This window comes from Meles meles, chromosome 13, assembly GCF_922984935.1.
Source record: "Meles meles chromosome 13, mMelMel3.1 paternal haplotype, whole genome shotgun sequence".
In the NCBI taxonomy this organism is placed as follows: domain Eukaryota; kingdom Metazoa; phylum Chordata; class Mammalia; order Carnivora; family Mustelidae; genus Meles; species Meles meles.
The window spans coordinates 53,108,094-53,130,468 of NC_060078.1; the positions used below are offsets into that span (position 1 = coordinate 53,108,094).

The 22,375-nt window shown below is 37.8% G+C and overlaps 1 protein-coding gene across 1 annotated transcript in view; it reads left to right on the forward strand.

Moving 5' to 3' along the window:
• The first annotated feature begins 478 nt into the window (after positions 1–478).
• Positions 479–22,375, forward strand: part of KIF11 (kinesin family member 11) — a 45,359-nt gene continuing 23,462 nt past the window's right edge. The window contains exons 1-13 of the mRNA XM_046028093.1: positions 479–801; positions 5,161–5,293; positions 5,995–6,092; positions 6,180–6,258; positions 7,615–7,800; positions 7,914–8,038; positions 11,346–11,436; positions 12,931–13,173; positions 14,967–15,062; positions 18,462–18,550; positions 19,397–19,484; positions 21,094–21,282; positions 21,917–22,124. Of these exons, the coding sequence (XP_045884049.1) occupies positions 725–801; positions 5,161–5,293; positions 5,995–6,092; positions 6,180–6,258; positions 7,615–7,800; positions 7,914–8,038; positions 11,346–11,436; positions 12,931–13,173; positions 14,967–15,062; positions 18,462–18,550; positions 19,397–19,484; positions 21,094–21,282; positions 21,917–22,124 (1,702 nt within the window). The 5' untranslated portion in view covers positions 479–724. The remainder of the gene's footprint in view (positions 802–5,160; positions 5,294–5,994; positions 6,093–6,179; positions 6,259–7,614; positions 7,801–7,913; positions 8,039–11,345; positions 11,437–12,930; positions 13,174–14,966; positions 15,063–18,461; positions 18,551–19,396; positions 19,485–21,093; positions 21,283–21,916; positions 22,125–22,375) is intronic.

Genomic DNA, 22,375 nt, shown 5'->3' on the forward strand with positions numbered 1-22,375 from the left:
TTCCCAGTTACTCAAGGCTGTTCTGGACGCTGCCTCCGAGAAAGGGTCTCTCTTTGGACATCTCCCCCCACCCCCGTGCTTCCATAACACTGCCATACAATTCGCTAATAATCATTGTAATCGTGGCAAGATTTCCTGACACTACATGTTCCAGTCTAAGCTATTTGTCCGCGTTAGCTCAGTTTTCACCGAACCCTCTTCCATTTTGAAGATGAGGAAATCTTGGCGGAGGGACGTTATGTAACCTGGGCAAGGGCACGCAGAAGAGTCACACTGTTCACTCGTGCGCCTCTCCTGCCGCACTGCGAGTTCCAGGCGGGTACGTACAGACCAGCTTTTCACTTTCCCGCGGGCCACGCCCCGAGGGCGGTGCTCTGGTGACGACACCGCGTCCCATGGTGCCTCGCGCGCCGACGCTGCTATTGGCTCGGCGTCTCGGCTCCTTTTTCAAATTAAGGCGCCGAGTCGTTGCTCGGTTTCCTGAGGCTTCAGGCGGAGACGAAGTTGGTGACTCCGAGGCTCCCGCTATCGCGGGACAGACGCCTCGGTCAGTCAGAGCTCCTGGTGGAGAGCGGAGACGTCGAGCTTGCTTGCGTGGCTTCCCCTGGCCACGCCAATACCCGACGGGGAGGTGGGCATCCGGGCCGCGCCCGTCGCAGGGACCCTCCGCGCCCCACGGAGTCGGAGTCCGCAGCCAGGCCTTGACCTTCGGGCAGGGATCGTCATGGCGTCCCAGCCGAATTCCTCCGCGAAGAAGAAAGAGGAGAAGGGAAAGAACATCCAGGTGGTGGTGAGATGCAGGTAGGGCGAACCCGGCAGGACTGGAAGCGCCGGGCTTTGCTGACTTTGGTGCAGGGCTCCCGCCTGTGCTGTCCGGAGAGAGGAATTTAGTTTTCAGTTTGCGGGGAGCAAACCTTCCTGTTTCGTAGTTCTCCGCATTCGGTCGATAAAAACGACGTCAGATTTCTGTGAGGAGTAAATTAGTGTCCGTTTCAGAAGAAAGGGCATTTGTATTGGAGGTTACAGTTTAAACTGGTATTCAGAAGGAGACTTTGATCGCCGGTTTTTAGGGAAAAGTATATTCTTTTAAAAAACTAATGTTGGAGAGATGCCACTCCTTGGAGTTTCTCGGTTTCAAAATAAGACTGCATACCTACTTTGCAGGTGTTTTAGTACTTATGTTGGATTTACCGTCCTCTCCATTATCCTCTAAAAGCATAATCGATGACTTGTTCTCTTTCTTCTAGTTGCAATATTTTCTTAATCCCCCCAAACAAGGAAACATTATTGTATTTATATTTTAAAGGTTAACTGCTATAGTAGTTTGTTTTTAAAAGGACGTATCTTAAGCCAGTATAGCTTTCTGATTGTACTGCAACTTGGTCTTCCGTAGACCAAGGGAGATAGTTTCTTCGCGGTGAATGGGTGGAGGGTTCAAACTCGCCCCGGATTGATTTCCAAATAACCCCCATTTTAAAATGAGCCAGTAGAGGAGGAATATACTCGTTATGCAAACTGTTGCTTAATTAAGATTGATTTATTAAGTTTTTTAAAAGTCGTCCACGGTTTACTGGTCTGTGTGTGTTTCGTGTTTGTTTTTGTTGCTGTTGCGTTACAAATTCTACCAACTATTTAGCAGCTTTTCTGTAAATCCAGAAGTTCTAAAATTTAAAAATAAAGGTCCTTTTTATTTTTTATTTTTTTTTTTAAGATTATTTATTTATTTATTTGACAGAGAGAGATCACAAGTAGACAGAGAGGCAGGCAGAGAGAGAGAGAGAGGGAAGCAGGCTCCCCGCTAAGCAGAGAGCCCGACGCGGGACTCGATCCCAGGACCCTGAGATCATGACCTGAGCCGAAAGCAGCGGCTTAACCCACTGAGCCACCCAGGCGCCCTAAAGGTCCTTTTTAAAATGTGTGAACAAACTTTCTTAAATTATTGCTTCCTATCCACTTTGATATCTTGAATTGTAGTTATCAAAGATAATAGCTAGCTTTCTGAACTAGGTGTCAGAGAGGAAATTTGATAGTAACCTTAAGTGCCACCACTTACTAGTTGTAGTCTAGAGCTTCTGTTAATAGTTACTTGTTTTGAAGATTGAATAAAAAGTTAATAGCCTGTAATACATATGCAAATTTTCATTTATTTAATTTTTAAAGATTTTATTTTTAAGCAATCTGTACACCCATTGTGAGGCTCAAATTCACAATCCAGAGATAAGAGTTCCATGCTCTACCTATTGAGCCAACCAGGCGCCCCACAAACACAAATTTTTAGATTATTTTGATCGTCTCATAAGGCCAGACAATATTGCTTTTTCTGGATGGTTTTATTTTCTTTAATTTTCTTTTTTATTGTTAATTACAAAATCTGTCAGTCTTATAAAAAGTAATAGAGAAAAAAGTAACAAACATCTGTGTTATCCATGACCTAATTAGAAGCGAAACAATCATTACATTTGGAACCCTATTGTATCCCTCTCCAGCCCCCTTCCTCTACCCCAAGAATTAAACATTATTCATGTTTATTATCTGTATACATTTCTTACCCAAAAAGAGATTTCTTTTACATTGTCACTAATGAAAAGTGCTTAGGTTGTGTCTAGTTATTTACAATAATTTTTGTATAAAGAGATGTTTTTCTTTTCTTTCTTTTTTTAATGTTTTTCTTTTCATTCTTTCTTTTCTTTTTCAAGTTAATTCTGTTCACATCTAGTCCAGGAAGCTGTCAGAATTGTCATGTTTTACATGTCTTTGAAAAGTAGAAAACCTATTTTTTATTTCTGGGAGTTGAAACTAAAAATTCTGCTGTCTGTTTTACCAGTATCATTTAGTCTCCCATTTAATCCCAGTTAAGGAACTGCTTTTAATTTGCTTTGTTGAGAAGACACAGAACTGTTTTACTATTCCGCTATAAGATGATACAAGTTTTTTTTTAATTCTTGAGAAGATTTTCTTTCTTTCTTTCTTTCTTTCTTTTTTTTTTTTTGAGAACATTTTCTGAAGTTGGTATCCCTATCAGCGAAGAGTTGCTCCTGGCATGCTCCTCACAGTAGAACTTGAGGTCCGATGATGCCATTGAAAGCTTTGTTCATTTATGGAGGCTTCTGATCTCAACTGCTGCACAGTTCTTGCCTGGGCTATATTTGTTGGTGCTTGCTGTTTTGCTGGACATCTTTTACCTGAAATCAGTAAAACTGTGGTCCATTGTTTTCAGATTTAAGTGGTGGAATGAATCTGCCAAAGAATTGCTACCAATGCGGCATCTGATTTTTTTTTTAATAACCCTTTAAAATTATAAAAATCATTCTAGGGCTCTGGTAAGACAAGGGCTAGATTTGGCCCACAGTTTGAAGGTTATAGACCCCTCACATTGATCTAGCTACTGGTTATCTTTATTATACCCTACTTAACTCCCCTGCCCCCCACCCCACCACACACATCTACCAACCTCTACCTCAGGACCTTGGCTATTTCACTCTGCCTAGAAAGCTTTCCCACCAAAATAGCTACATGACTGGCTCCCTCACTTTTTAGATTCTGCTTAAATATCATTAAATGTCACAGAAAAGCCTTCCTGGACCACCCTAAAATAGTAATAGCAACTGTCCATTTTCCCACATCAATTCCAGTCACACTTTGTTTTATTTACTTTGATTTCTAATTTATCAGCACCTGATATATCTATAACACTAGGATAAAAGCTCCCTGAGAATAGGAATTTGGGTGTTTTGGGTTTTTTTGAACCTTGGTTTTGTTCACTGGTATACCCTCAGTTCCTAGACAAATATCAATCACATAATAAGTACTTGACGAATATTTACAGAATGAACGAATGAATGTAATGTAACTGTAGTGAGACCAACAAATTGATTGGTTTGTTAGTGTCATTAACAGAAACCTTACAATTTCTAATTAGAGAAGTTTGGTTAGGAATATAGTGGCTTGGCAGTGCTTTTTATGGTAGTACAAATAGTTCTTAAAGCTCATCAGTGGGAGTTTTGATAACTTAGAAATGTGTGATCTGTATGAATATCTAGTACTTGGTTGTGACATCTTGAATGGTATTCATTTGGTTAATGTCATCACACATCATGGCAAAGAGATTAGTTGAGAGATGCTAAGAATTATAAACTAATTGAAAAAGCTTTAACCATGTGAGAGAATTCATTGTACTTGATACTCTTGACCTACCTCAGTATAAGTTGATTTTGACTTAAGTTTTTGAACTTTTAATATTTCGTGCCATGGGTTATGTACATTTTGTAGGTTTCATTACATTTGACAGTCGATAGCAAAATTATGTCTTACCTGCAAGTTGGTGAGTTAAATTTCACAGGATCACAAATTTGGTTTTCTGCCTGTCAAAAATGTACTAAGAATGGAGCATGGCAGAGGATGTTGTATCATTTTTAAAATAAATAGCAACTTGGTTTGTCTAGTAGTTGCCATATCCTTTCATGATATGTGAAACTAAATGGGGAAAATGAACTCAGGTCAAGAGTACATCTCTTTCTTTGGCCCAGATGTGTGTTAAGTGTATACATATCTGAATGATGCTACTGTGTGGACTAGGGTTCTTTTCAGCTCTTCCATCACTCCTCTTAGGATAACATTTATTAAGCTATATAGTTTAACAGATATTAGGATGTGTGCCAAGCATAGTAGGAGCTACTGGGAAACTAAACTAAATAGGATTTTTTTTTTTTCTTTTCTTTCGGTGTGGGGGGGGAGGTACGTGTGTGAGTGCCAGTTATCCGCTGACAGGTTAGTATTTTGAACACAAATCTGGCATGTTCTTTCTTCTATGTCATAGCCTAATATTCTTAGACTCTGAGAATAATGGAAACAGAATTCTGAAAAATAAGTTTGGCCTTTTTTTTTAACAAGTTAATTCTGTTTACATCTAGTCCAGGAAGCTGTCAGAATTGTCATGTTTTACATGTCTTTGAAAAGTAAAAAAACTTTTTTTTATTTCTGAGAGTTGAAACCAAAAATTCTGCTGTCTGCTTTACCAGTATCATTTAGTCCCCCATTTAATCCCTGTCACCAAGTGTCAAAAAACTTCACTTTGTTATTGTGTAAGGTATTAATGATAATGTCATCTGTAATCTGATAACTAAGAGTTTTTTAAATAACTTTATATATTTCTTTTTATAGACCATTTAATTTGGCAGAACGGAAAGCTAATGCCCATTCTGTAGTAGAATGTGATCATGTACGAAAAGAAGTTAGTGTACGAACTGGAGGTTTGGCTGACAAGAGCTCAAGGAAAACATACACTTTTGATATGGTACCTATTTTTTTCTTTTTTTCTTTTTTTTTTTTTTTTTAAGATTTTATTTACTTATCAGAGAGCATGTGAAGGAGCGAGGGTTGGAGCAGAGAAAGAGGAACAGCAGACTCTTCTGAGTGCAGACAGAGCCTGGCACATGGGGATCAATCTCATTACCCCAAGATCACAACCTCAGCCAAAAATCCAAGAGTCAGATGCCCAACCGGCTGAGCCACCCAGGTGCCCCAGTACCTATTTCTTAAAATGCTGCGACTCCTTTATTATTTGCTATGTAAAGTTATTCTTGTATACATATTTACTCTAGGTTCTAGCATACAGTTCCAAGTTTGAGTTGTCTCTGCGTTTTCTTTTTTTAAAGATTTATTTATTTATTTATTTATTTATTTAACAGAGAGAGAGAGAGAGATCACAAGTAGACAGAGAGGCAGACAGAGAGAGAGGGAAGCAGGCTCCCTGCTGAGCAGAGAGCCGGATGCCGGGCTTCATCCCAGGACCCTGAGATCTACACCTGAACCAAAGGCAGAGTCTTAACCCACCGAGCCACCCAGGCGTCCTGACTCTGAGTTTTCAAATGGTTTCTAGTGGGCCGAATGAGTTAATAGATTAAAAACAAAATTTTTAAAGTGAGTAATTTTGAAGTACTTTTTTCCTGAAGAATTGCTTTGATTTTTTTTTTTTTTTTTTTTTTTTTTTAATAGGTTTTTGGAGCTTCTACTAAACAAATTGATGTTTACCGAAGTGTTGTTTGTCCAATTCTAGATGAAGTTATTATGGGTTATAATTGCACTATTTTTGCGTGAGTAAAACACTGTTTTTCAAAGTGCTGAAAAGGTTTAGAAGCATGTATTTATTTTCTGTTTACCACTTTGGTTAATTTTAACAGATATGGCCAAACTGGCACTGGAAAAACCTTTACAATGGAAGGTGAGAGGTCACCTAATGAAGAGTACACTTGGGAGGAGGTATTTATGGTTTATAATAGATTTCTGTCTCTAAAGTGGCTGAACTATGACTGGATAAAAAGAATTGGTTGAAGGTCTCTTTCGTGAAATAGAGAAGATCAGTATACCCATGTCAAACATGAATATAGCATAAACTACTATTTTAGTAAAATTAAAGTATGTGGTATGATTCCTGTTTAAGAAACATGGTGTCATTAGGAGAGAAAGGACCAATACATATGACACAGTTAAGTGATAAGAGAGAGGTCTGTTTGGGACAGAATAGTTGGAGCAGAATATTGTGGAAAAGTGGCATGTGATTATGGCTTTAAAGGGAAGACTTTGCAGTGTGGGAGTGAATTTGTCATAAAGTTAACATAGCAAGAGGCAGCATGGTATCAACAATGACCCTGAGTATTTAAGAAATTAAGATTACTGTATTACTAGATGGTGTAGAAAGCACATACTAGGTTTTACAAAGATTTCTATCAAGTATGTTTAAGTCAGTTTAATGACTAAGTTAATTTTCTAACTTGTTAATATTTAGGTTGATCCTTTTTTCTAGTGGTTACATAGTTGAGGCATTCATAACTTTAAGCATGGATAATTAAGTTATGGAATTATAACCATAGAAAATAAGGAGTAGACTTAAGGCACAGTTTCAAAATTTAAAGATTCATAATAATTTTATTACAGATGCTTAGATATTTGAGAAACAACTGTGTTTATGTTAGAATTAGGGAATATCCTGTTAGATGGGCCTATTTCTGTTAACATGGTTTTATTACTAATGTTCTCATGAGCCAAGTTAGAAAGAATTATTAAATGTGGTTTTCTAAGTAGCTTATAAGGTTCAGTTGGTTTCTATGTAATCTTCAGACATAAAGTGGCTAATGGATAGGACAGACTTGTGGAAGGTATGAAGAAAAATAATTACTATTGCATAAACTCATAAATGACTTGGCTGCTCTAATATTTGGTTAGTTTTTTTTTAACCCATTTTGAAATATTTATGTTTAAAGATTTTATTAACTTCAGAGAGAGATTGAGAGAGCAGTGAGTGGAGGGAGGAACAGAGGGGGAGGGAGAGGAGGAAGGAAAGAAGCTCAACCAGATGTCATGCTAAGGGCCAAACCCTACATGGGGCTTGATCCCATGACACAGAGATCATGACCTGAGCTGAAACCAAGAGTTGGATGCCTAAACAACTGAGACACTCAGATGCCCCTCATATTTGTGTTTAAATATATCATATATCATATTTGTGTTTAAATATATATCATAGATATATCATAAATGTATCATAAAAGTGTTCTAACAGCCGTAGTAAATGGTATTCTTCCCTTATTTTAGTCCTAACTAATACTATAATTTCAGGATCCCTTGGCTGGTATAATTCCACGTACTCTTCATCAAATTTTTGAGAAACTTACTGATAATGGTACTGAATTTTCAGTCAAAGTGTCTCTGTTGGAAATCTATAATGAAGAACTTTTTGATCTTCTTAATCCATCTTCTGATGTTTCTGAGAGACTGCAGATGTTTGACGATCCCCGTAACAAGGTAACTCAGTCTTTGAGAATGAAATGTCTCTGGATTTTAATGTGTGATGCTTTGAGAAGTCAATATATGTATTTTTTACCAATGTCATGGATGATCTTTTGATATTTGCTCAGAGGGGAGTGATAATCAAAGGTTTAGAAGAAATTACAGTACACAACAAGGATGAAGTCTATCAGATTTTGGAGAAGGGAGCAGCAAAACGGACAACTGCGGCAACTCTGATGAATGCATACTCTAGGTAAGAAAGCCAGTGTCCTCCCCCCACCACTCTGTTTTCTTTTTACCGTGGGAAATCAGTTTGAGGTGGATCAAAGTATGTGAGTCCCATACCTAGATTGTATGTATGCTTGATTTCATGCTTTAGTAATTGGCTTGAGATTTAGAGGCAAGCACCAGTATTGGAAGAATGTTGGAAGGAGAACAAAGACAAGTCAAATTAGAGAAGAAGTATTAATCTTTTTTAAGTAGGCTATTTTTCTCTCAAATGAAATCGTACACAGGAGCCTAGATTAATATGTGCCTGCTGTAGTTGATTTGAGAGTGGGATGAAATCTTATTTGAGGGTGGGATGCTCAGAGGATTAACTCCTCAGCCTCCTGTAGATTTTCCCTGAGCACTTTTTGAGGGCCTCCGTGGATACCTAGGACAAAGTTTAAAAGCCCATGGTTTAAGTAAGGATTAGAAGAAAGTCAAATAGCTTCATTTAATTTTCCCCTTGGCTTTATTGCAGTATGACAGACAAAAATTACATATATTTGGGTTGACATGGCAGTAACACTGGCTTTCCAGGGTAGAAAGGGGCATATTTGGTTAGAACCCCCTATGAAAAGAATCCCAAATTCTAGAAAAGCAGTTTACTAAGTCAGGTGATATTTTTTTCTACTGCTCTGTGAAGGAAGCATTAGAGTGTAATGAAAAGCTATGGATTGGGAGTTAGATATTTGCAGTTAACCAAACATGTGACTTTAGGTAAATAAGTGAACTTATCTGAATAATCACTTTCCCTGACCTACAAAGTAATTATTAGAAACAGATCTCAGGGAGTGCCTGGGTGGCTCAGTGGGTTAAAGCCTCTGCCTTCGGCTCAGGTCATGATCCCAGGTTCCTGGGATGGAGCCCCAAATCAGGCTCTCTGCTCAGCAGGGAGCCTGCTTCCCTTCCTCTCTCTCTCTGCCTGCCTCTGTCTTCTTGTGATCTCTGTCTGTCAAATAAATAAATAAAATCTTAATTTTTTTTTTTTAATATAAAAAAGAAATACATCTCAGGGTGCCTGGCTGGCTCAGTCAGAAGAGCATTTGACTCTTGATCTCTGGGTTGTGAGTTTGAGCCCCATGTTGGGTGTAGAGATTACTTAAATAAACAAAACCTAAAAAAAAATTAATTAAAAAAAAACTAAAAAAAATTATATGCCTTACTTCTTTGCTCCCTTATAATTGGAAATTTCTGCAACTCTTTGAAAAGTTACACATGCATTTAAAGAACAAAAAAAAAAAAAATGAAAGTAATGAAAATCATGAAATTATGGGTGATTTTATGATTTTAATTAAATTTTCCTATAATAGCTTTCCATTTAAAAAAATATGTAGAATTTGGAGGAATGAGTTTAAGACTAGGTAATATTTCTTTTCTCTAAATACCTTTCTTTTAAATAAATTCCTGCTTTTTCATAAATTTGCATAATTTAGGATTTCTTTTTTTAAAGACTTTATTTATTCTAGAGAAAGAGCATGAGTGGGCGTTAGGAGGGATGCAGAGGGTCAGGGAGAAGCAGACTCCCTGAGCAAGGAGCCTGACTCTGGATTTGATTGATCCCAGGACTTTGGGATCATGACCTGAGCCAAAGGCAGATACTTAACGGACTGAGCTGCCCAGATGCCCTCTAGGACTCATTTTTTTATATGTAGACTTGTGTAAAGGTCTTTTTATGAATGTATGTGATAAAGAAGGAAAACATTCAATTTTCCAAAGTCAGAGTTGAGGTCTATGCTTGATTGCATTAATTCCATAATCTTGAATTAGGAAGGGGTAAATAATGGTAGAAAATAATGAAATACATATTGAATTCAGCTTTATACTTTGTTTTTCTTTCTTTATTTTTTGAGATTTTATTTATTTATTTGACACACAGAGATCACAAGTAGGCAGAGAGACAAGCGGGTGGGGTGGGGGGGAAGCAGGCTCCCTGCTGAGCAGAGAGCGTGATGTGGGGCTCGATCCCAGGACCCTGGGATCATGACCTGAGCTGAAGGCAGAGGCTTTATCCCACTGAGCCATCCAGGCGCCCCTGTTTTTCTTTTCTTGAAATTCTTATTTATTTGACACAGAGAGAGAGAGAGAGAGACAGCAAGAGAGGAAACACAAGCAGAGGGTGTGGGAGAGGGAGAAGCAGGCTTCCCGCTGAGCAGGGAGCCTGATATGGGGCTGGATCCCAGTACCCTGGGATCATGACCTGAGCCGAAGACACACGGTTAACAACTGAGCCACCCAGGCACCCCGGATTTATAGTTTCTTTATACTTTTCCTGTGCCCTTCCCCTTTTCTGTAATTTTAAATAATAAAGTATGATTCTTACTGTAAAATTTTCCATGCAACATGAAAAGTACAAATAAGAAAATTAAAAATTACCATATTCCTCACTAATCATCAGTGAAATTAACAAACAAGGATGTTCACCAAATGTCATTGATATGGGAATAAGAGGTTGTCTATATAGCTTTTGTATCCCTCAGATAAAAGCTGAATGTCAGTACATAAGTTAGACTTTGGAACACTGTATGGTCTAGTGGTGATTGTCTTGTAGTATTTTGGTAATCATTCTTATTTACCATTTGCTTTTCAGGAGAGGGTATTAACTATTTCTGATGATATTCTCAAAGCAGAACAATATATTTTTACAACAGCTGACATTGAAATCAAGTAATTTGATTATTTGTGTGGTACTGTTTGAATTTATGGTAATGACATATTTCAAGAGATTCTTATAAATAGGAAGACTGATTTCAAGGCTTCTCCACTGACATCCCAGGCAACTGTCCAAAACTGACCCCACATCCAGCTTTTAGAGGTCTGAGGATTCTAGTTCCTAAGTCTTTTAGGGTATTTACAATAGTTTCTTATTGGGGTCCCCTCTGCAGGCAGCAGGTACAAGAAAGCAAAAACCTGGGCATCTGGGTGGCTCAGTGGTTAAAGCCTCTGCCTTCAGCTCGGGTCATGATCCCAGGGTCCTGGGATCGAGCCCCGCATCCCGCTCTCTGCTCCGTGGGGAGCCTGCTCCTCCTCTCTCTCTGCCTGACTCTCTGCCTACTTGTGATCTCTGTCTGTCAAATAAATAAATAAATAAATAAATCTTTAAAAAAAAAGAAAGCAAAAACCTAAGCATTATACTATATACCCTCTGTCTTCCAAAGTCTTATTGATGTCTCCTGTCCGATACTATCTTTCTCTACCTTGTGGCGTTTGGTCTTTCTTTACTCTTTTTAATATTTTATAGAAAGCAAATTATGTTTTATGTTATAATGACTGGACAACCTGATCTTGTTTTCTAGTCGTTCCCACTCAGTTTTCTCTGTTACAATACATATGAAAGAAACTACAATTGATGGAGAGGAGCTTGTTAAAATTGGAAAGTTGAACTTGGTAAGTGTCTACCTTAATACCACTGTTTCATTCTTTTTTTTCTCCAGCATTATTAAGGTATAACTGACAAATAAAATTATATATTTAAAGTGTAAAAAAAAGTGATGATTTGATATATGTATGCTTTGTGAAATGATTACCATAATCAGGTTAATTAACATATCCTTCACCTCACATAGTCACTTTTTTGGGGGGCGGGGTAAGAATGCTTAGGTCTACTCTTAGCATGTTTCAGCTGTCATTACCATAATGTACATGTTTATTCATCTTATAATTGAAGGCTTATACCCTTTGACCAGCACCTGCTTCTCCCCCATTCCCCTACTTTTGGTAACCGTCATTCTACTTTCCATTTCCGTGAATTTTCTTTCTTTCCCCACAACCCCCTCAATTCTACACATAAGGGAGATCATACAGTATTTGTCCTTCTCTGTCTGGCTTATTTCACTTTGCGTTATATTTCTAGGTTCATCCATGTTGTTATAAAATGCAGGATTTCCTTCTTTCTCATGGCAAAGAAATGTATTCCATTGTACATGTATACCGTATCTTCTCTATTCATTCATCACTGTTTCCATGTCTTGGCTATTGTGAATAATTCATTGAACATGGGAGTGCAGAAATCTCTTTGAGATAACTGATTTTATTTCCCTTGGATAATATACCTAGAAGTGGGATTGCTGGGTCAAACCACTGTTTTGTTCTTTTTTTTTTTTAAGATTTATTTATTTTAGAGGTGAGAGAGGGAGAGAGAATCTCAAGCAGAATCACAGCTGAGTGAGGAGCCCAATGTGGGGATCTCACGACCCTGAGATCATGACCTGAGCCAAAATTACGGGCTGGATGCTTAAGGCACCGGGGTGGCTCAGTGGGTTAAGCCTCTGCCTTTGGCTCAGGTCATGATCTCCGGGTCCCGGGATCAAGGATCAGAGGGGAGCCTACTTCCCCCTCTCTGCCTACTTGTCTCTTTTTTTTTTTTTTTTTTTTTTTTTTTTAAGATTTTATTTATTTATTTGACAGAGAGAGAGATCACAAGTAGGCAGAGAGGCAGGCAGAGAGAGAGGAGGAAGCAGGCTCCCTGCGGAGCAGAGAGCCCGACACAGGGCTCGATCCCAGGACCCCGAGATCATGACCCGAGCCGAAGGCAGCGGCTTAATCCACTGAGCCACCCAGGTGCCCCGCTCTCTGCCTACTTGTGACCTCTCTCTCTGTCAAATAAATAATAAAATCTTAAAAAAAAAAAAGAGTTGGATGATTAAGGGTCTGAGCCACTCAGGCACCCTTCAACTGCTTCATTCTTGACCACCACAGAACAGCTTGAAATTCTGTACTTCTAGACAATATTTTTGAAGTTCCTAGGTAATTAGCTTTGTAGTGTATTGTTAATTATAAAAAAAAATTATCTTGGTGGGTAGTTGATACATTATACTAGAGAATGAAAGTCTTTGTGTCCAAATCCAGCGGAAATAACAGCTTTTATTTTTGAAATTCAAGGTTGATCTTGCGGGAAGTGAGAACATTGGCCGTTCTGGAGCAGTTGACAAGAGAGCTCGGGAAGCTGGAAATATCAATCAATCCCTTTTGACTTTGGGAAGGGTCATTACTGCTCTTGTAGAAAGAACACCTCATGTTCCTTATCGAGAATCCAAACTAACTAGAATCCTCCAGGATTCTCTTGGGGGACGTACAAGAACATCCATAATTGCAACAATTTCTCCTGCATCTCTCAATCTTGAGGTAAGCCCTTTAATAGGCATCTGCAAGTGTAGTAGCTGTAATTCTTATTTAGCTATTACTTACTTTATTTTACTTTTTTGTTTTTATATTTTTATCATATATTTTAAAAGTTCATTAATTGGCTTCATTCATTCTAAGCAAGAGTAAAAGAATCTGGATATTGCATATGGATATAGGAGGACATCACTGAAAACATTGTTTTCTACTTCCTGGCAGAGTTTTTAATCTTAAAAAGCCAGTTACTTAATGGTTTTTCCCACACAGACTTCAAAAGAAATTGCTGTGGTCATTAGCAGTGGATGGTTACATGTGGTATGGAGATTTTTTTAAAAAGATTTTATTTATTTATTTGAGAGAGAGTGAGGGGGGTGGAGGGGTAGAGGGAAAGGAAGAATCAGACTCCTTGCTGAGCAGGGACCCTGATTGGGGCCAGGGTATGGAGATTTAATTGGGGACTTAAAAGTGAGTTACTAATTGAATGCTAGTGTTGTAGAAGCTCTTAGAGGGCACTGAAGATGGCATTGGATATGTGAGAACAGGTGGTAAAACCAAGAAAAGCAAAAAAAAGATGGCGAAATCTCTTATTTTATTGTGATTATTTCCTTTAAATGGAGTTAGAAAAGGATTTGTAAGGTCTCTAATTCCCCTTTCATTTTAAAAAACATTTTTACTGAGATATAATTCACATGCCATTAAATCACCTATTAAAAGTATGTAATTCAATGATTTTTAATATATTTGCTGAGCTGTGCAACCATCACTAAAGTCTGTTTAGAGCATTTTCATTACCTCAGAAAGAAACCTTGTCACCCGTTAGGAATCACTCTGCATTTGCCCACATTCCCAGCTCTCGGTCACTACTAACCTACTTCAAAATTTTTTTCTTTTCTTTTCTTTTTCATTTTTTTTTTTTTAAGATTTTGTTTTATTTATTTGACAGTGAGAGACACAGGGAGAGAGGGAACACAAACAGGGGGAGTGGGAGAGGGAGTAGCAGGTTTCTGATGAGCAAGCAGCCCTATGCAGGGCTCGATCCCAGGACTCTGGGATCACAACCTGAGCTGAAGGTAGAGGCTTAACGACTGAGCCACCCAGGAGCCCCGCCCCCACCTCCTAAAAAGATTTTATTTCTTTATTAGAGCACAAGTTGGGGGCAAAGGGAGAGAGAGGGAGAAGCTGACTCCCCAGTAAACAGAGAGCCTGATGTGGGGTTTGATCCCAGGACTCATATTATGACCTGAGCCGAAGGCAGACGCTTAACCAACTGAGACAGCCAGGTGCCCCAATCTACTTTTTGTAATCTATAGATTTGCCTAATCTGGACATTGTGTGTAAATGGAATCATGCAATAAGTGTTCTGTGTGACTGCCTTCTTGCATTTAGCATGTTTTCAGTGTTCATCCATGTGGTTCACATGTATCCATGCTTCATTTCTTTTTATAGGTGAGTAATTTTCCATTGTATGGATATAGGATGTTTTGCTTATTTATTAGGTGAGGGGGTTCATTGAGTGTGAAGACTGAAGTAAAAAAAATTCTTAGGACAAATTATCATAAAGAAGATGACCTTTTAAATTAGAAAGAAGGGGAAAAAAGGATGTTTTAAACAAATTTCCTTGTAAAGATTGAGAATAGTACTCCTAGTGGATGATAGATTTTTAGGTTAGATATAACAATAAGTTATTTCTTGTAAATTTTTTTTCTTGTAACTTATTTTATAATCCTTTTAGATAACAGAACTGCATTGTTCATATTATAGTATCTTCAGTAATTGGCATTTTCTTTTCTTTACAGGAAACTCTGAGTACATTGGAATATGCTCATAGAGCAAAGAACATACTAAATAAGCCTGAAGTTAACCAGAAACTCACCAAAAGAGCTCTTATTAAGGTAATTGTGGATTTTGTGGAGGAATGTATTGTTTGACAAATGTAAAAATAAGGACCTGAAATAGATAATTGTTAAGATTTATTCAATTGCCTGTGGTAAGGTATTTCATCTAATGATTTTAATTAACTACCTAACATATTAAACTGTTTTTTCTAATGCTAATATGGTGACTTTACCAGCTCTATCAAGCCAGCAAAATTTGCAATTATTTACATTTACAAAATTTATTTATTTCTAGCTTTAAGGTACAATCACCATACATTACTGTGGTATTATTACCACACATTAGGGTATAATTTCCATAACACTCCTCCATTGTAAGCCTATAATGCAATAATTTTTAGTACATTTACAGAGTTGTGCAACATCACTACAGTCTACTTTGGAAATTTCTATCACTGTAAAGTTCCCCTTTACCCCTTTGCAAACAATCAACAACTGATACACTTTTGTCTGTAGATTTGCCCTTTCCAGCCATTTCTTAAATAGAATCATGCAATATTGATCTTTTGCATCTGGCTTCTTTCACTTAGCATAACACTGGGGCTTCATCTATGTTGTAGCATGTATCAATAGACTATTTTGCTGAATGGTATTCCATTAAATGGATAATAACACATTGTGTTTATCCATTCATCAGCCTATGGAAATTTGGATTATTTCCCATAGTGCTGCTATGAATATTAGCATATAAATCTTTGTGTTGATGTATTTGCAGTCCTTTTAGGTAGATACCTAGAAGTTTAATTTCTGTGTTGCACAGTAAGTATGTGTTTAACTTTTTAAGAAATTGTTTTCCAAAGTGGCTATACCACTTTAAGTTTTCATTAGCAGCAAATGCGTGAGGGTTGCAGTTTCTCCACATCCTCCCCAACACGTTATAGTCTTTAATGTTAGCCATTCTAATAAGGGTATGATTTTTTTTTTTTTTAAAGATTTCTTTATTTGACAGAGAGAGATCACAAGTAGATAGAGAGGCAGGCAGAGAGAGAGGGAGGGAAGCAGGCACCCTGCTGAGCAGAGAGCCCGATGCGGGACTCGATCCCAGGACCCTGGGATCATGACCTGAGCCGAAGGCAGCAGCTTAACCCACTGAGCCACCCAGGCGCCCCTAATAAGGGTATGATTTTACCCTCAGCATGGTTTTAATTAGCTTTCCCCTAGTGAATAATGATAACGAGCATCTTTTTGTATGCTTATTATCCATTTGTTTATCTTTTTTGTGAAAGATCTATCCAAATTCTTTGCCCAATTTTTAGTTGGTTAAGTTTTTTTTGTTTGTTTGTTTGTTTTTTAAGATTTTATTTATCAGTTAAAGAACTGCCAAGCTATTTTCCATAGTGGCTGTATAAGTTTATATTCCCACTAGCAATGTAAGAGTGATCTAGTTATTCCACATATTCACCAGCATTTGGTATTATAGCTATTTTTATATTAGTTGTTCTGTTGAGTGTAAGAGGTGCTAAATATCTCACTGTGTTTTTGTGGATTTTTTTAAAAAGATTTTATTTATTTATTTGAGAGAGAGAATGAAAGAAAGAGCATGAGACAAGGGAGGGTGAGAGAGAGAACAGACTCCCTCCTGAGCATGGAGCCCAACACCGGACTCAGTCCTGGGACCAGCCAGGATCATGACCTGAGCCAAAGGCAGTTGCTTAACCAACTGAGCTACCCAGGCACTCCCTCAATGTGGTTTTAACTTGCATTTCTCTAATGGCTAGTGGTGTTAAGCATCTTTTCATGTGCTTATTTGGTATTTGCATATCCTCTTTGGTGAAAAGTCTATTCCTGTCCTTAAGCCCATTTTCTAATAGGGTTTTAAATTTTTTTATTAAAAAAAAATTGGGGGACACTGGGGTGGCTCAGTTGGTTAAGCATCTAACTCTTGATTTTGGCTCTGGTCATGATCTCAGGATCCTGGGATTAAGACTCATGTAGTACTGCTTGTCTCCCTTTCCCTCTGTGAGCTCTCTCTCTGTCTCTCTCTCTCAAATAAATAAACAAATCTTTAAAAAAAATTGGGGGTGGGGCGCCTGGGTGGCTCAGTGGGTTAAAGCCTCTGCCTTCGGCTCAGGTCATGATCCTAGGGTCCTGGGATGGAGCCCCGCATCGGGCTTTCTGCTCGGCAGGGAGCCTGCCTCCCTTCCTCTCTCTCTGGCTGCCTCTCTGCCTGCCTGTGATCTTTGTCTGTCAAGTGAATAAATAAAATCTTTAAAAAAAAAAATTGGGGGAGCCATCCGGGTGGCTCAGTTGGTTGGCCATTTGACTTAATTTTGGCTCAGATCATGATCTCAGTCTCAGGGTCATGAGATTGAGCCCTGTATCAGGCTCAGAGCTAGATGTGGAGCCTGTTTAAGATCTCTCTCTCTTTCCCTCTGCTCACTGCCTTTAATATATATATATATATATATATATATTTTTTTTTTTTTTTTTTTTAAAGTAATTTCCACCCAATGTGGGGCTTGAACCCACAACCCAGAGATCAAGAATCACATGCTCCTCTGGCTGAGCCAACCAGGCTCCTTACTAATTGGTTTTTTAAAATTATTGTGGTTTTGAAAGTTCTTAGTATGTTTCATGATACTAGTCCTCTGTCACAAATATGGTTTATATTCATTTTCTCCCAATCTGTAGTTTATCTTCTTTATATGGCTTTTTATTTTTATTTATTTATTTGTTTAGTTAGTTAGTTTTTATTTGACAGAGAGAGATCACAAGTAGAGAGGCAGGCAGAGAGAGAGAGAGGGAAGCAGGCTCGCCGCTGAGCAGAGAGTCCTATGTGGGACTCGATCCCAGGACCCTGAGATCATGACCTAAGCCGAAGGCAGCGGCTTAACCCACTGAGCCACCCAGGCGCCCCTATTTATTTATTTAGTTTTTAAAATATTTTATTTATTTGACAGATCACAGGTAGGCAGAGAGGCAGGTAGAGAGAGAGAGAGGAAGAAGCAGGCTTCCCACTGAGCAGAGAGCCGGATGCGGGCTTGATCCCAGGACTCTGGGATCATGACCTGAGGCAAAGACAGAGGCTTTAACTCACTGATCCACCCAGGCGCTCCAGCCTTTTTTTTTTTTTTAAACAATTTATTTAAGCTGTTGAAAGACTCTATGAATAAACATAAACATTGAATGAAAGTATTTATTCTTTTTCATGCTTTAAAAAACATGAAAGGATGTGCTATGATTAGTGCTGTGAAGTGTGTAAACCTGGCGATTCACAGACCTGTACCCCTGGGGATAAAAATACATTATATGTTTATAAAAAAATAAAAAATTATAATTAAAAAATAAATAAACATGAAAGGACTAAGTACATGTTTTATTTGTTATATATCCTCCCCAAAATGAATGAAAAAAAACGTTAAATGCTAATTTGATACCTACAATGTTCTTATGTAGGAATACACAGAAGAGATAGAGCGTCTGAAACGAGATCTTGCTGCAGCCCGTGAGAAAAATGGGGTATACATTTCTGAAGAAAATTTTAGGTAAGACCTTAGTTATGGAAATTAATTTCCAAGAATAATAATTTTCTGATAACAAGGTGTTTGAAATAAAATTTACTTATGTGACAGTAACTAAGATCTTTGTATCTAGTGCTTCCTATAAATGCTCCTTTTTCTGATATTAGCAAGTAGTTATCAAACAGTTAAAAATTTTTTATGTATAGAACTTTAATTTTTAAATAACTATAGATTCACATGAGGTTCCAAGAAAAATACAAAGAGGGTCCATGTATTTTTCACTTGTTTTCCCCATTCATTACCTCTCATATAACTTCAGTAAAACATCAGTGGTGGTATGTGTTGGGGTATGTATTGGGGTATGTATGAGGGGGGTAGAAGGTATAATTGCTTTATATATATACTTTACTCACTTATCCAGTTTTAGTCTCTGACTCCTCCCCTTCTTTTTGTGATACCGGATGCCTTCAAGTCCCAAGCCTCTCCTGGATTCTGTGGTTCCTTTTTATCCTCCATATTCCTGATTGTAGACAGTTTGTATCCCTCCCCATCTCTGTTTTATGTGAATTATGACAAATGACTATTTGTTAGCTTCTCAAATTTTATACATACACATGCTTTTTTCCCTCATAGGTAGGGATTCTTAGTTTCAAAATGGAGGTCACAAGAAGAATATTCCATTTACAAAACAAGGAAAAGGATACATTAGTTTTTTGCAGTTTGTGTTCATTGCTTACTGACACCTAGGCATCATTATTATAGTGATAAATGGTAGAGATGATGTGTAACTGCCACAGTTTTGTTAGAATGAGTCTTAAAGGAATTAAGAAAAAATATTAACTGTTAAATTCATATTAAACTTTATTTTAGAGCCATGAGTGGAAAACTAACTGTTCAAGAAGAACAGATCGTAGAATTGATTGAAAAAATTGGTGCAGTTGAAGAGGAGCTAAGTAGGGTAAGCATTTAAAACAGTATTAAATGAAGGGCGCCTGGGTGGCTCAGTCATTGAGCGTCTAACTTCGGCTCAGGTCACGATCCCAGCGTCCTGGGATCAAGCCCCACGTCAGGCTCCCTGCTTGGCAGGACGCCTGCTGTCCCTCTCCTAGACCTCCTGCTTGTGTTCCCTCTCTGGCTGTGTCTCTCTCTGTCAAGTAAATAAAATCTTTTTAAAATTCTAAAAAAAATTATTGAATGAAAAATCAGTGTTGTGTGTTACATGAAAAGCAAATATTAAAAAAAATTCAGAACTTGAGGAACCTGATTTTTAAAAAATATATTTTTTTAAATATTTAATTTATTTATTTGACAGACAGATCACAATTAGGCAGAAGGGCAGGCAGAGAGAGAGAGATAGAGAGAGAGAGAGAGAGAGAGAGGAGGAAGCAGGCTCCCTGCGGAGCAGAGAGCCCGATGCGGGACTCGATCCCAGGACCCTGATATCATGACCTGAGCCGAAGGCAGAGGCTTAACCACTGAGCCACCCAGGCGCCCCTAAAAAATATTTTTTTAATTTATTTTTATTTTTAAAGATTTTTTTTGAAGTTTGTTTTTTTTTTTTTAATATTTTATTTATTTAACAGAGAGAAATCACAACTAGGCAGAGAGAGAGAGGAGGAAGCAGGCTCCCCGTGGAGCAGAGAGCCCGATGTGGGGCTCGATGGGATCATGACCTGAGCCGAAGGCAGAGGCTTAACCACTGAGCCACCCAGGCGCCCCTGAAGTTTTTTATTTTTAAGTGATATCTACACCCAGGGCGGGGCTTAAACTTAACATCCCTGAAAACCCTGAGATTGGGAGTCTCAGGGTCTAGTGACTGAGCCAGCCAGGCACGAACATCCTTCTTTTTATTTTTAACCTTCTTTTTATTTGTACTAAGTCTTTGAAATACCCTGTGTGCTTCATCTGTATATCTCAGTTCACACAAGCCACTTTTTTTTTTTTTAAATAGACTTCATGCTCAATGTGGGGCTTGAACTCACAACCCAGAGATCAAGAGTGGCATGCCCTACTGACTGAGCCAGCCAGGTGCCTCTCCTGCCAGTATTTTTTATTTAAGATTTTTTTTCCTTGCTGACTCATACTAAAATTAAGTTGTACCATAATTTTACTGTCTCTTTTGACACATTAAGGCAGCATTATAAGAAATTAACTGAATCGTGCGGTTTTATTGTTAAAGCTAAATAATGAATGCTGAGACATTTTCATTACTGTGTGTATCAGATGAAGGAATGCAGATGTTAGGGGAAGCCAGGTGTTGAATAACTAAGGTGGAGAGACATGACCTTTCTGTGCCTCCCTCAGTGTTGAAAGGAAACTGAAGGGCTAATGCCACTATCCTAGACCTGTTATTTAATCTCAAAGTTTTTAATGAAGTTACAGGAAGAGACCAGATACCATATAAAATGTGCTAACCTATCTGGTAACATTGTTACAACTTGTCACAACTTTTGCATGGAAATGATTTATTTGACTCTTCTCCTATTATTTTATGAACTAGACAGATGTTTCACCAACCAGTTCAACATTTTGTAATTCTTAAAAAAATGTTTAAATGTTATATTTAGGTTACAGAGTTGTTTATGGACAATAAAAATGAACTCGACCAGTGTAAATCTGACCTGCAAAATAAGACACAGGAACTTGAAACCACTCAAAAACATTTACAAGAAACTAAATTACAGCTTGTTGAAGAAGAGTATATTACATCAGCTTTGGAAAGTACTGAGGAGAAACTTCATGATGCTGCCAGCAGGGTTTGTCTTTTGATTTGCACTTGCAATAAAGAAATTAGGGAATGGATAGAAGTAACTTTCCTTTCTTAAGCATTAACTGTGAAATTCTATTTATCCACCCCAAATGATATTTCTGCCAACTTAAAGAACATTATTTTACTATTTTATCTGAATTTTCCTCACTAGAGTTTCCAACTTAAGAAAAAAAGTTCCTAAAGTTTTGTAAATAGAAAATGATTTTAATGTACTTTGGAGACATTGAGAACAATGATGCAGTACTTTCCCCTTTAGTCATGATTGGAACTAATCAGTCCTACAGAATAATATAGCTCCTTCTAGTGATGCGAGATGTTGAAAGAATTGTTTATTAGGTGCATGTTAGAGGAAATAGTAACACATAATGGAAAAATTTGTGAGGAATCATAATTACTATATTAGGTTTGCAAAATCCCTTTTTCTTGCCAAGATAGCTAGATGAGGGGAAATTCCTGGCCAGCTGGATAAATTAGCATGAATTAAAAATGTGTTCTGATACAACATTTAAAATTTATTAGTTCTCATCAGGAAAAATCCTTAGGTAGCATAGATATTTTCATTAGAAAATGTTTTTGTCATACCCATCTTATCAACATTTATTTTTAAAAATCACATACAGTTGCTTACTACAGTTGAAGAAACTACAAAAGATGTATCTGGTCTCCATTCCAAACTGGATCGTAAGAAGGCAATTGATCAGCACAACGCAGAAGCTCAGGATATTTTTGGCAAAAACCTGAATAGTCTGTTTAATAGTATGGAAGAATTAATTAAGGATAGCAGCTCAAAACAGAAGGCCATGCTGGAGGCTCACAAGACTTTGTTTGGTAAGTTCAAGCATTTCTAATTATTCTAGTCTGAGACTAATTTCAAGACCCACCATTTAATATTTTAAAACACTGAGATGTCCATGTCACTAGTCCCCTCCAATGCATACACTTTCTGTCCAGACTAGGGATTAATGCTTTTACTGCCTTTGAATTAAAACAAATCTTAGTTGGGTTTTTCTCTTATTTTCTCTAAAGCTAATGTTAACCATACCCATTGTTATCTTCATTTAGGGGAAAAAAAAAACTTT